The sequence below is a fragment of the Aegilops tauschii genome, chromosome 2, assembly GCF_002575655.3.
Source record: "Aegilops tauschii subsp. strangulata cultivar AL8/78 chromosome 2, Aet v6.0, whole genome shotgun sequence".
In the NCBI taxonomy this organism is placed as follows: Eukaryota; Viridiplantae; Streptophyta; class Magnoliopsida; order Poales; family Poaceae; genus Aegilops; species Aegilops tauschii.
The window spans coordinates 302819583-302833128 of record NC_053036.3 but is presented as its reverse complement, the minus strand read 5'-3'; the positions used below and the strand labels follow the sequence as shown (position 1 = coordinate 302833128).

At 44.3% G+C, this 13546-nt stretch overlaps 1 protein-coding gene across 2 annotated transcripts; it reads right to left on the bottom strand.

Annotated features, from left to right (window-relative positions):
* Positions 1-1288: 1288 nt before the first annotated feature.
* Positions 1289-12340, bottom strand: LOC109776927 (ubiquitin carboxyl-terminal hydrolase 8). Of its 2 annotated transcripts, XM_020335589.4 has the most exons (12): positions 12122-12340; positions 11805-12032; positions 5812-5938; positions 5681-5740; positions 5508-5600; positions 5050-5307; positions 4662-4973; positions 3519-3776; positions 3263-3411; positions 2434-3108; positions 1912-2185; positions 1289-1817 (listed from the first exon to the last, which is right to left on the bottom strand). In XM_020335589.4, exons 1-12 carry the CDS (start codon positions 12232-12234, stop codon positions 1710-1712), a joined length of 2655 nt encoding a protein of 884 aa, XP_020191178.1. In that variant the 5' UTR covers positions 12235-12340; the 3' UTR covers positions 1289-1709. The 2 variants fall into 2 exon arrangements, with proteins under 2 accessions (XP_020191178.1, XP_073364597.1); XM_073508496.1 differs by lacking the exons at positions 11805-12032; positions 12122-12340 and having other exon boundaries at positions 5508-5578.
* Positions 12341-13546: the final 1206 nt, after the last annotated feature.

Below are 13546 nucleotides of genomic sequence, written 5' to 3'. Positions count from 1 at the left end.
AATCCACCAAAGATAGATCAGCCGGAGACACCTCCATACACCGCCGACAATGCTAGACGCATCACCGAAATGGGGGCTAGACGAGGAGACCTTTATTTCATCTTCAGGGAGTCGCCGCCGTCTCGCCTTCATGAATAGGACACAAACCATAACAAAACTCGAAAAAAAATAAAAAACGGAGCCCTCCCATCGATAAGGGCCGAGATCCACTTCGCCTCTATAGCCCTAAGGCCACCGGAGACGGGGCGGATCAGCGACGGCACCGGCGGGAGGCAAGAGGAACCCTAGGCTTTTGTTTCTATCCCGACCTTGATCAAATCGATCTAGCCAACAACGATCGATGCACCTCTCTTGCCTTTCTTTACACACCCTGTACCTTAAGTCTCATCAACGGTTGATGATCAAGCCAAACACGCAGGAGAGTTTGTGACAAACTTTGACTTAAATCTCCGTGTAATCACCGCAAAAATTCTACTCCATCAACTACTCAAGCTCGAAGCCCAACCGGAGTTTGAATAGCACTGAGATATTTCAAACTGTTCGCGTGAAGTACCACCTGCGCGTGTGAAATGGAAAAAAGGACCACATTTGAATTCAGAAGTGGTTCTTTCTGTCAATTCACTCACGCAGGTGGTCCTTTGTTCCAAAGATTCGGATATTTCTCCTAAACCCTTAGCAAATCTTTCTATTGGAGTAAATTAAAAAAATCACCATATTTAGAGCTAGGATTTCAGTTTACTATCACAACTGAGAAAATTCTAAAAAAAATGTTACAGTGGTAATCTGAAACCATATAAATGTGATGGTTTTCTGCAATTACCCCTTCTATTATTTTTAATTTTATTTTTGTGGATCCCGCAAAAAAAATTGTGGAGGACATTATGCCTTCTATTCTGATCGACTTTAGGTTAGATCGTACTATAGCAGCATGGATGGTCCAGTCCACAAAAATAAGACTGCAAAGTGACAACCGAACTTGATTATTCGAGTGAGTGGATATCATCGCCATCAGCAGCAAAAACGTGACAGAAACATAAAGGGCGGGTATGAGCTTGCACACCAAGATTTCACTGTACCCAGCAATAGTTTCTGAAGACACCTTACACATACAGGCCTGGCGTGCATTCTACCTTGTCTGACCCCATGACATGTCATGCAGATAAGACGTCTTAATCGGGGTTGGAATATTTGTCAAAACACAGAGGCCAACAGCAGCACTCATCTCAGCATTCATCTCGTGTTACCTGACAAACAGTGGAGTTTTGGGGACAGGTCAGAGTCCAGGGTATCATGAAAATATGTTTTGCATTTTTCATCATGCCGGTGGCTCATGGATGGACCAACACAGGGGGCGAGTGGCTGTAGCGTCAATCTCGTGGCAGCTCTACAACATGTCACAGGAGTTAATTTACAGAGCTGTTACATCACTTCGCAGTCTTGGCAAATGAATATTGCTGCTCAAATGAAGCATTTTTACACTGTGGGCCCAATCCATGTACGGAAAAGAATACTGTGTATTGGTTGGAAAAAAAGAATAATGCATTAGCCAGGTCCTTTTGTTCTCCTGTTGGCAATTGAATCTGTACACGCTGTTGTATGGGTTAGTGGCTTGAGAGATTCAAGTGCCAAAATGTTGTCCAAATGATATAGGCAAAATCCAGACACGCCAGAGCTCCAGTGAACAATGCTTTTGTAAAGAAGCCATGTCGTCACTCTCGTCTGTAGAACAGAACATATGCAGCAGCTGTTTTTATATTGTCCTCACTTATAGGTGTTACACATTCATCATCAAATTTGTGCCATCCCTTGCCTTCTTGCTACACAAAGATCAAACAATATCAGTAAGACGCTTCATTAACAAGTTTTATTGTTTAGGAGTTGAAAATATCATATGCTAGCACAGGAACTCACGTAGATGCTTGCTGTGTAATGTCCACCTCCCATATTTCCATAGTGGCTGCTAATGGCATACAAGCGATAATGGTTGTATGGTTGTTCATTCTCGGTGGTAATATATGATGACAGGTCCAAATCACTAATGGGGAAATCTACAAAGGTCTCGAGCTTATTTCTTGTGAACTGGGTATATGAAAATCTTTTCAGATGGATGACCAGAACTTCAGGTAGCCTCCAGAGATCTAATTTCTTCATCGCTTGCTGATGCTTTTTGCAGCAAGGGCAGTACCTGAAAAGCAAAACACACAACAGAGCAGGTCTCAGTTATGAACCCAACACGACACTTAAAATTCAGAATTGTCGACGTGAGATTTGCATTGGTGGTTTTATTTGCAAAGCTATCATCAGTTTAACACTTGAGAAATAAGTTTATAAATAATACTCCTATTTAAAAACAAATGAGAAGAGGAATGCCAAAATGCAGCATTATGTAAACAGTAGCAAAAAGCAATACACTTGTTCCTCAGGGACACTCACCACATGTCCTCTGGCCCCAATGGCTCCTCTTTTAGAAAGGCTTCTAGACAAACATGTAGTGCAACAGAATCTTCGGTTCCTTTTGGAATAACCTCCAGCTTGTGTATCTCGGGTAGATTGTTAAGCATTGAGACATCATATTGTTTTGAAGCACTATGTTGCCAATTGACACTTACATGTAGCCGGTTTGGTTTTGCCTCAAGTAAATCAAGATCATTCATTTCTATTTTTGTGCGCTGAACATCATCCCGTTCATTTGTTAAATAAAATCCAAACTGCTCCGTCTGTGCCTCCTTGTCAGAAACATCTGCTTCCCCACAATATGTCTCACTAGGTCCTTCCATCACTTCACAAGAATTATCATTGCACTGGTTTCTTTCAGGGCCATCCTCCAGTTGAGCACTATGAACATTACCGTCTGAACTGGAAGGTGTTGTATCCATTAAATTAACAGCACAGTCACCAGCTGCATCCATCGAGTAGACAGCACAGTCACTGTCGCCCCTTCCACAATCAGTAGATGAACTAATGATCTTGGAAAATCGGAACGGGTTCAACAATTTCAGATAGATTTCCTGAAGAGTCAATCCATTGACTGCCTCAGGAAGTGATGCCAACAGTGGAGCCTCGAATTCCTTCATTTGTGGAGTTACAAAATTATCAACACCAGAATGCCTGAATTCAATGGTGCCAAGAAAAAGTGTAAGAGTGATAAAGACCACGAAAACCACATTATTAGCTACATTATCACACATAAACTAAACAAAGATTCTAGCCAAAAAAAAGTCTAAACAAAAATTGAGGAAGAAATGTAACTGACAGTGCTTACTCAGCAAAGTGTTTGTGCGTAAAAACCACAAGTGAAGATTTTTCATATTGTTTTGGTAGCCGGTACGCTGCCAATTTATCTCCATCCCTCAGCAATGACACTGAATCAGAAGGCTCCTCCAAGTATCGGATGATGCAGTTATTATATACCTGTGTAGTCACTTTCAGTAAGTGGAAGACCTATAACACTTGTATTGCTCAACTAGACTAGAAGGTTTGTAGCATTGTACAGGTACCGAAGGAGAAAGAAAAGATACCTCGGTTATCAGCAGGGACTCATCGCCTCCAAGTGAGCAAGCAGCACTCAGTGCCTGAACAAGATCACTAAGAGTGCCAAATTTTGGCACACTGACATCATATGAGAATGGCTCTCTGCTACCATCAGTGCTGAAAACTGTCACAGTCATTGTCCTCTTTGCCATGGAAGGTACAGGCAAAGATAAGTACATAAATGGGTCAAAAGTGACAGATGTTTTATTACAGGTAGGGCAAGTTAATGTAGACTTATATTGTCCCTGCAAACAGAAAATCAGAAGAAAATTAACAACAGAAATTGAGTTCTTCTGTGCAAAATAGTTGAGCTTGCAATGTCCTAACAAATTATACACAAGAAATGGTTATTTAAATTTCTCAAAAGAAAAATAGAAAGATAATAGAGCAACTCATGTTATGTCCTTCTGTTAAATTCATAAGAATCGACTAGAGTGTCTTCAAGTCAAACCTTGTTGGTACTCCCTCCGTCCGGAAATACTTGTCATCAAGATGAATAAAATGAGATGTATCTAGATGTATTTTAGTTCTAGATACATCCCTTTTTGTCCATTTTGATGACAAGTATTTTCGGACGGAGGGAGTATTTCTTTTGCAAACGTATATGGGCACTTCAACCCAACATTCAAATAGGCACTAGGTGCCAGGCGAGTGTTCACTGGCCACCTAAGCACCAACCTAGGATCTGGCCCGGCAGCCATGTAAAAAATATTTGACCGCCAAAACCTTCTTAGTGCTCCTCTGCAGCAGGTTGAGTGAGGGGGAAGGGTGAATGGTGGAGGGTGAGGTGCTGAGGTAAAAGGGTGACGGAACTCTAGTGCTTCGTGGTGGTGGTAACGGCGAGAGCAGCTCGCGGACTCAGGGTATGGAAGGAAGTGCAGAATGTGTTCTGCCTCTACTTCATGTGGTATATCTGGCACAAGAAGGCCCACTAAAACTAAAATCACTCCCTGGTGTACCTAAGCGGCTGAATTATGCAATCTTTTTCAACCTTGCTTTCAACACTATCTACTATACGTTGTTTTGTTGTTTATGAAACGGTATAGATATCTTGAAGGGTTGGAGCAAAGACTTTCTTTTTAGAATTGTTTGAGAAAGTGAAACTTCAGAGAATAGGAGTTTAAACTTACATGGCAGGTATCAACTATTACAGAATCATTTCGGGCTAAATGGTTCCTCCAATATTCATCAGCTACTTCTTCGTCCGGACGGCCACTTGCATCCTTAGCTTCTTCATATGGTTTGCATTTTACCTGATTAAGATCTTCATGCAGGCCATCCAATAAGAAAGCTAGAAGCTCCTGTGAATCATGCTGATTAAAGCCACTGAACTGAGGAGCAAAGCAGGCAATCTTTGCTTTAAAGTTATGTGGTGCAACTGTATTTCGATCATTCGTCCATAAACTTCTCAACAATTCTCCAAATGCCAAGGCAAGTTCCCCCTAGGAAATGGAAGCGTCAGTAAATATTTAGCTAATTGGATAAAATAAACAAAAGCTCAAGACAAACTCTGCATACATTCAGTCCAAGTGGATTTGTCCGATTTATATCGCTGTCATAATCTCCGAGGAAATAATCAACAAGTTTTGTTGTATGAGCCAAACACTGGATTGAACTATTCATAAAGCAAGTATTTCCGAGATTTTCTAGTCCGATTAACCCCATAGAGCTAACTCTTCCAAAGTTCCCACAGGACATATCAACATTCATGCTAGTCCCGCCAATCTTGAATGTTAAGGAATCAGACATTGCATAGACTTGAACTTCTAGAAGATTCTGCACATGTAAAAAGATAAGAAAGTGATAAGAAGGTAGATCTAGTGGACACCTTATGAAATCAGAGTGAGGTTATTGAATAATAATTCAATGTTAAAATGTTATCATGTAAAAACAATTGTATCAACAGATTTGTGTGTGTGGTTGGGGGGGGGGGGGGGGGGGGGGGGGGGGGGGGATGCATGGCCAACCAATACTACCTCTTGCTCTGAATGGCAATAGTCTTGATGTGATCTATTCCATTCATTCATCAATATTAGGTTTGTCTGCCCTGAAAAATCCCAAACATGAACCTGGATACAGAAACATTAAGTAAACCGCACTAACGGAAGTGTATTTCCAAAACTTGGAAATGCAACAAGCAGCAACATACTGGTTGAGAATCAATGTTAAACATCTTGTTTGCCCGCTTATAGTTATCAACTGGATTATCCTGAAACAGAATGAATCATCGTCAAATTAGGAAATTCGATCAGTCGTATATTGCTTTTCAAATAGTATTACCTTTTTGCTGATTTTAACAGTCAAAATGCTTGTTTCACGCACAGAAATTCTAAGCACCAAAGGATAAGCACCAGCACTGTCTTCAGCAAACGAATGTTTATTATGCAATGCCAAACTGGAGTTCTGCCTGAAGAAGAAAAGTGAAAAGAGAGATGAAATTCGGGGCTAAGGACATGACAAGATGAAGTTAGTCAAGTAGCAAGTTGAACCCTAGGTAGATACGACCCAGACAAACAAGATGACACGATTATGTCAAACTAATAGGGCGAAGTATCAAGTGAAAATGGATTTTCAGTGAAAATCTGAAAATTCTTACATGGGCCATCAGATCTATAATGGACGCCACGGATCAAAGGTGGGATCCCTCAGCATCCACTTAAACACAATTAGCAGATAACCCCCTAACTTATCCATCATCAAGTAGTAAAAATCTTTCTTGAGTATCCCTGGGATCGGTTCACGTTCCAATCCACGCCGCAATGGAGAATTTTGTTCCGGCGGCTATTAGTCCTTGCCCTCCGCCGGTAGCAACCAGCCCTCCATCAGCAGCGTCGGGCCCTCCTCCGGTGGCGACTCGAGCCATGTCGTTCCCTCTACCGGTAGCAACGGACCCTTCATCGGTGGCGACTCAAGCCATGCCCTTCGCTCCGTCGGCCGTGACAGGGCCTCTGTCGGCTGCCGCTCACCTTCCTCCGGTTGCGTCTCAACCTTCAGATTACTAGACGCCAATCCTTATTCGTGCTAACCTATGTCCCCTGACATGCCACGGGCTCTTCCTAGCCATTTAGAGGTAAGCTGTCCGGTATATATGCAAGAGAAGACATAGATCAATCACTAGGCAGCGTTCACCAGCTCGTACTCTAAGGTTAATGGCGCATTACATAGAAAAATAGATTGCTGCTCACGCGTACAGCGATTTCTGCAGACAAAACATATCCCCATCAGCGCTAGGTGTCCTAGCAAATTAGACTATGAGATGCTCATGCAATGGTACATGTACTGTACAGTGCATATTTGATGATCATCACCACCAAACAATCAGTGTGTACAACAAGATGCTTCAGGTTTTTCAATTTGTTCAACGAACATCTTCAAAAACTACAGGGAGTTGCACAGGTCCAGCACTAACAGATTAGCAAATATCAGTGCACAAGCCTCAACATTTCATGTACTCCAATTCTTTAGAGAACAGAGGCTGCGCTGAATGTTTCGTAGAGAAATTGGAAAGTGAGGTACAATTCTTCAGAGAACTACGTAGCATGGGGGCAGCCCGCGTCCGCCGTGTTGCCGCTCGAGGTCGACGCATCCGGACACCACTGTAATGGACGCGGCTACTGCAGGTCACACCCACCGTCACCCGGCGCAGCAGCTTGGTCACCCTGGTAGCACGGTGCCACTCTACTTCATCCCCACGGCTGGTGCGACCAGCGTGCGCGTCACCTTCGCGGTACACTCCCCTGTCACACGGTCTGCGTCGTCGGCGAAGCTGCCTGTTCGGACGCCGCGGATATCCTCGTCTTCCCCCCACCGCCCGGCGGCGTCCTCGCCTCCTCAGGAGCCCTACCCGCCGAGGAGAGGGATTTCTGACACGGCGCGCGACCGCGTCTCCGATGGTTGTGGCCGCTGCGGCAAGTCTCGGAGCCGCCGTGGCGTTCCCGGCGGCCCATGGACGTGGGTGAGTTAGGTCGGAGTTGGGTAAGGCAATCCCTAGGGGTTATCTGTTAATGGCGTTTAAGTGGATGCCGAGAGATCCCTCCTTTGATCCATGGCGTCCATTATAGATCTGACGGCCAACGAAGGAATTTTCAGGTTTTCACTGGATACTTCACCAATTAGCATGGTCAACATGAGAGTTATCTTTGGCATCCAACTATAAATAACTTCATGAATAAGAAGTATGACACAAGCAATACAACAGTACAGAACACAAATGCAAGCATTGCACTTCAGTTATGGAAAGTGTGTAGGTATTAGCTACAGACATGTATATATGAGGAAATTCTACGCACTGAGCCACTAATCATGTATAAACTACAGAGTCATCAATGGAAGGCGAGTCCAGGTTTGAGAGCAAATAGAAATGGCACGTGCCAAAATCAATCTATGAGCAGGGGCTAGCTAACCTAACTTTGGGTGAGCAGGTGAAAAGTGAAATATTAGACACTTCCATATCAATTGGTTAAGTTCAACGTACAAAATGCTCTCCTGATGCAGAATGATCCCCAAAAAATGGACTCGCAATCCGGTTATGCTGTTAAGGAGATATTGTCCTATCTATAAAAAAAGGGCAGCCCAGTGCATGTAGCTCCCGCTTGCGCAGGGTACGGGGAAGGGTCCGACCACTTTGGGTCTATTGTACGCAGCCTTTCCCTACATTTCTGTAAGAGGCTGTTTCCAGGACTTGAACCCATGACCTCATGGTCACAAGGCAGCAGCTTTACCACTGCGCCAAGAATCCCCTTCATATTGCCCTATCTATCTATAATGAAAAATCCCAAACATGAACATGGATACAGAAACATGAAGAGTAATAGCTATGTTCCTAAAAAAACATAACACATCAAGGATCCTCATCAAAATTATTGATCATATTGAGGCCAACAAGGCACCTAATTGACAAAGATGGCTATCATTAATAAAGAGGTTTTAAAATGAATTGCTCCCAGTGATTGAATGAAAACTGCAGACCAGAAGGTTTTACGGTGAGCCCATGTGTATTCCGCACCACCTTTTTGTGAAAAAAAGAAAATGTAGTCAGACAAGATTTCCTATAGAGCAACGGGCTCCATTGGACAATACACAGATGATACTTCATACTTATGCTACTTACTAAAATTGAAATATGTAGGTCAAATAGGATGCAGAGCACGTCATTTATACATGGCTATCTAGTGTCTACACAAGGTTTATTGCATCCATGCTTGGGAGAAAAGGATTTTATAATAGCAACCCAGAACAAACTTATGCATGGAGGGGGCGCCGAACTCATCAGCATATCACAGTTAGCAACCTTAAGTTCTAGACTTAGAGCAAGGTCATGAATAGAAGAGTTAATACAAGCGTCACCGAGCACGTATCGCCGCGGCGAACCTCCGAGCTCTCCAGACACGATCTCAGAGGAGGAGGAGGGGATGGCGGTAGACCTGGCTGCCGGATTCGCCGGCGGCCGCTTCAAGGTGGTGGACGCGGCGGCCAGGGGCGACGGCATCCACTTCCAAACGATGAGCGCTAGCCATGAAGGTGGATGAGCAGCACCCCCGCTTTGCTGAGATGACGGAGGAGCGTCGCTGGTGCTATGCCGAGGCGCAACTTGACACCGAGCGTGCCGATGCCTTAACCGTGGAGGCACTCACGGCGAATCCGAAGATCATCGCCGACAACCACGCGATCTTCGCGTCATTGGACGGCACATGCATTTGGCCAGCCGCCAACGACGACGAGGCCGGTCCCTCCGGTGTGGGGGTGATGAACATCTCCTCCGATGAGGAGTAGAAGACTAGAAGTAGAATTTATCTATATGTCCTGATGAATCTAGCTAGTTTAATGGCGATGTAGTAGTATGTACTAGGTAAATTAACTACTCTAGTATGGTAGAATATAGTGTTGTTAATTATGGAACAAAGTGGATTAAACATGTGTTTGAAATGAACTTGTGTGATAAAATTGTGTTCAAATTTTTTTAGGGAAATAATTTATAGGGGATCTGCTAGCTGAGCAACAATGAATTCCCTAAAAAATAGGCAAAAGGGTTAGGGAGAGGAATTTGAAGTTTTAGGATAGGGGATCTGCTAGAGTTGCTCTTAGTCTGTTTAGCTCAGTTTGAGCATTCATGCTACCAGGAAGACAAGCACCTCAGGAGTAGCAACTGGCTGGATTAACGAGCAGCTCGGCTCCTTCGGCTCGTTATCATTAAGCTCGTTATTGTTAAGCTCGTTATCGATATGCTCGTTAATATTAACGAACTAAAACCTCTGTTTGGCTCGGTTCATTATGAGCTCGTTATGCTCGCGAACGTTCACAAGTGCTCGTTAAGGTAATAAACAACATAGAAGAATCCCATGTTCCCATTAAAAATTCACAAATCACAATGGCATATATATTACACAAAAGAGACTGATGATCCCATAAAAAATTCACAATGGCACAAATTAAACAAGTGCATTAAGGTAATAAACTAGACAGTACATAGAAGAATCCCATCAAAAATTCACAATGGCGCCTGGGTTTTTTTTTTTTTGAGGGGATCTCCTGCCGGCTGGTGTCTGGATCCTAGGTCTAGGAGAAGTGCGGGGCTGCGGGCCAAAGTGGGCTGGGCTAAGAATTACTGGCCTGAAGTAGTTTAGACTCAAACTATTGGAAAATATCGAGCTAAACGAGTTAGCTCACGAAACTCATTTGCTCGATCGTTAAGCTCATTAATCTTAACGAGCAAAAAACACTGTTCAGTTTGGTTCATTAACTAACGAGCATGAGCCGAAACAAGCCGAACAATCGAGCGCTCATTATGCTCACGAGCTTCGAGCTTTTCGGCCAGCCCTGCCAAGCATGGCATGTTAATAGCGAAGAGAGAGGCAATTTGGCTCACGGGCTCTACTATATTTTCAAAAATACGAAAATGGTAATCAATATTTTTCAAGGATGTGTGTGTGTGCGCGCGTGCGCTTATGCGTGTGGGTGGGTGCGCGCACGGGCGTGCGTGTGTGTGTGTGTGAAGGGGAGTGCGGTAAAGCTGTTGCCTTGTGACCATGAGGTCACGGGTTCGAGTCCTGGAAATTGTTGAAGTTTATATGTGGATTGCCTAGCCCTTTCCATTAGTTCGGACTTTTGGTTGTGTTGGCTAGTGCATGAAGCTTAACATGGTATCAGGGCCTATGGTCTTGAGTTCAAGGCCAAGCTTTCGCAATTTATCAAAAAATTGTTGTTGCCCCTCTTTGTGTCCACGTATAGGCCTCTTGAGCCATACCTTTTGAGTCTATTCACGTGTTGACTTCCCGCATCACACTTGAGAGGGGTGTTGAAGTGTATACGTGGATTGCCTAGCCCTTTCCATCAATTTGTACTTTTGGTTGCGTTGGCTAGTGCATGAAGCTTAACATGGTATCAGGGCCTAAGGTTAGTTCGGACTTTTGGTTGCATTGCCTAGTGCATGAAGCTTAACAGAAACCACCTCTTGCAGAAATGTAGGGAAAGGCTGTGTACAAAGGACCCAAAGTGGTCGAACCCGGGCCTTGCGCAAGCGGGAGGTACATGCACCGGGCTGCCCTTTTGTGTGTATGTATTCTATGTATCTATTAACTTTTATTGAATAATATGTTAATTTGTAGTATACACAGACAGACAAATCTATGCCTCTAAAACGGCAAAAGGTAACATATTTGTTTGATCCATGTATTTGTTTTTTTGTGTAAACCACAGATAAAACTATATATTTATGAAAATTTCTATATACATACTGCACAACTATATGTACATGTACAAAAAAGTAATGTTTTTGCTTTAAGAAAAAAATAAAGGGTTCCATTCAGCCACTTAACAACCTGGAAAACTGAACCTAAATACATTGGTTTATTAGGTGCTTCAGCTTTGTAGGGAAATAGTAGGTGGTTTATCTACTGTAAATTTATTGAAAAAATGAATATTTACGGAAAGGAAACAAAAAAAGAAAATTCCAATTTTTTTGTTGAGTAATTAGGCTTCAACCCTGACAATCCATATTGTTTATGTAACCGAATTAACCAATAAGAGGAAGTCCAATTAACTGAATGCCCTAAGTTAAAAGTGTAAGCACTTGATCGGAATTCAAAATAGTCAGCGCATGAGACTCACGTGTTACCATTATCACCGCATTACTACTAGAGCTGAATCTACCAACAAGCCAGCTCATGCGATTGCACCACCATTTTAGATTCTCCCTCTCGAGCATTATTGCATCCAAGTTGTTACACAAGACAAAAACGAGGAGTAAACGAGGATGCGGAGTGACGCCGACTGACCTGGCGAGCGCCCGCGAGAGCTCGTCCGCCGGGACGAGTGCGTAGCTGCGGCTCCCTCCTGAGGTTGCGCTGGCGCGGCACTCCCCGCGGTCGAGGCGCAGCACGAGATCCGGGTGCAGGAAGCTGTGGAGGAGCCTGAGGCCATAATATGAGGGTGAGGCCGCCGGCGTGGCTGCGTAGCGGACCCCGCCCTCCTCTGCCGCCTCCTCCCGCACCCCCGCCCACCACCTGTGCAGCAGCAGCAGCAGCAGCAGCACATTGTTACCCCTGCTTGCGGGGTTTCAGCGAGGAGGTTGAGCGTGAGAGAGCGAGCGTACCTGAAGGGGACGAGGCAGACGGCGGCGGGGCAGGAGGAGGAAGCAGAGGGGGCGTCGCAGGCGGCGGAGGTGGAGGCGGAGGCCGGGGCAGAGGCGGTGGCGGCGGTGGCCATGAGGAGATGGGATCTCTGATCTGGGATGCGTGCGCGAGTGAGCTGGTGGTGGTTTGCTCGCTCGGCAGCTGCTGCCCTTTGTTTTTGTTTTGCTGCAGCTGGAGATGGATTTGATTTGGAGTTACTCCGGTATACCAGTTTTTCCCTTCTTTTTTTTTTCCTTTTGAGAAATACTCCTGTATACTAGTACTAGTAGTATAGTACTACTCCCTCCGTTCCCATATATAAGTCTTTTTAGAGATTCCAACGAGTGACTTACGAAGCAAAATGAGTGAATTTACCCTCTAAATTATATCTACGTACATCCGTATATTGTAGTCCGTTTGAAATGTCTAAAAAGACTTATATTTAGGAACGGAGGGAGTACTCGGTAGTAAATCTGGGACCGGGTTGGCTGTCTCTGTTGTGCTGGGCTGGCGCTTTGGAGAAGACGTGAGCAGGGGAAGGCGAAAGCGGATTAAAGCGGACGAAATTCTTGTTTTGAACTTTTTGACGAACTGAATCACGAATTGATCCTATTTTAAAAAGAATTTCGTTTCTGACCCTATTTTTATCACCCCAACATCCTTGGCGTCTGGTTCGCACGGAAGACGTCAGGGTCCTCGGTGTTTCACATTGGCTCACACTTGCCCACATGGCGCTAACATGAAAAAGTCCAAATGCCATAAATTTTGACGTTTGGATGAGACGCCATAGGTCTTGGGGTTTGGTCCTAGTCCACGTAAACAATAAAAGGTGCACGCACCATTTATGGAGTTACTTCCGTGAATACTATTTCTCTAATTTTCGTGAATAGGCAAATTGCGTATTATTGCATTGATAGATAGAATAGAGTTACAATGACTAGGCACGACCACACATAGAGGGTGGTTATGCTAGCAAGCATAGGAAAATACAAAACTCAAGGTGGATCAAAAGTGAATTTGGCCACCCTTTGGCACCAGCCGAAGCCCAGCCTAACTTCGTCAAGGATGTTTTGCATTAGGGTGTAGGTAGACGGTTGGATCCTGTCGAAGGTGCACGCGTAATTAATGAGTTTCGAAAAAAAGGTCTAGTAATTAATGACAACCAACGCTAGAGCATGCGCGGTTATCTCGTTCTAATTAGGTATCATGCACCCAATAAATAAGAAGGAGAAAATCAAGGGAATAACTGCCTCGAATTTTACGACTAGTACTGTCGAAATCAGGGCTCCGTGGACCCAAACAAGGTTCGAACCCTGGGGTGTGTACGAACGATCTAGCCTAGCTGCAGCCCCAAGCTCACTGCCTCATGGCTTGGCCTCGTCGGGTTCGAGCAAGCGGGAAGAAGA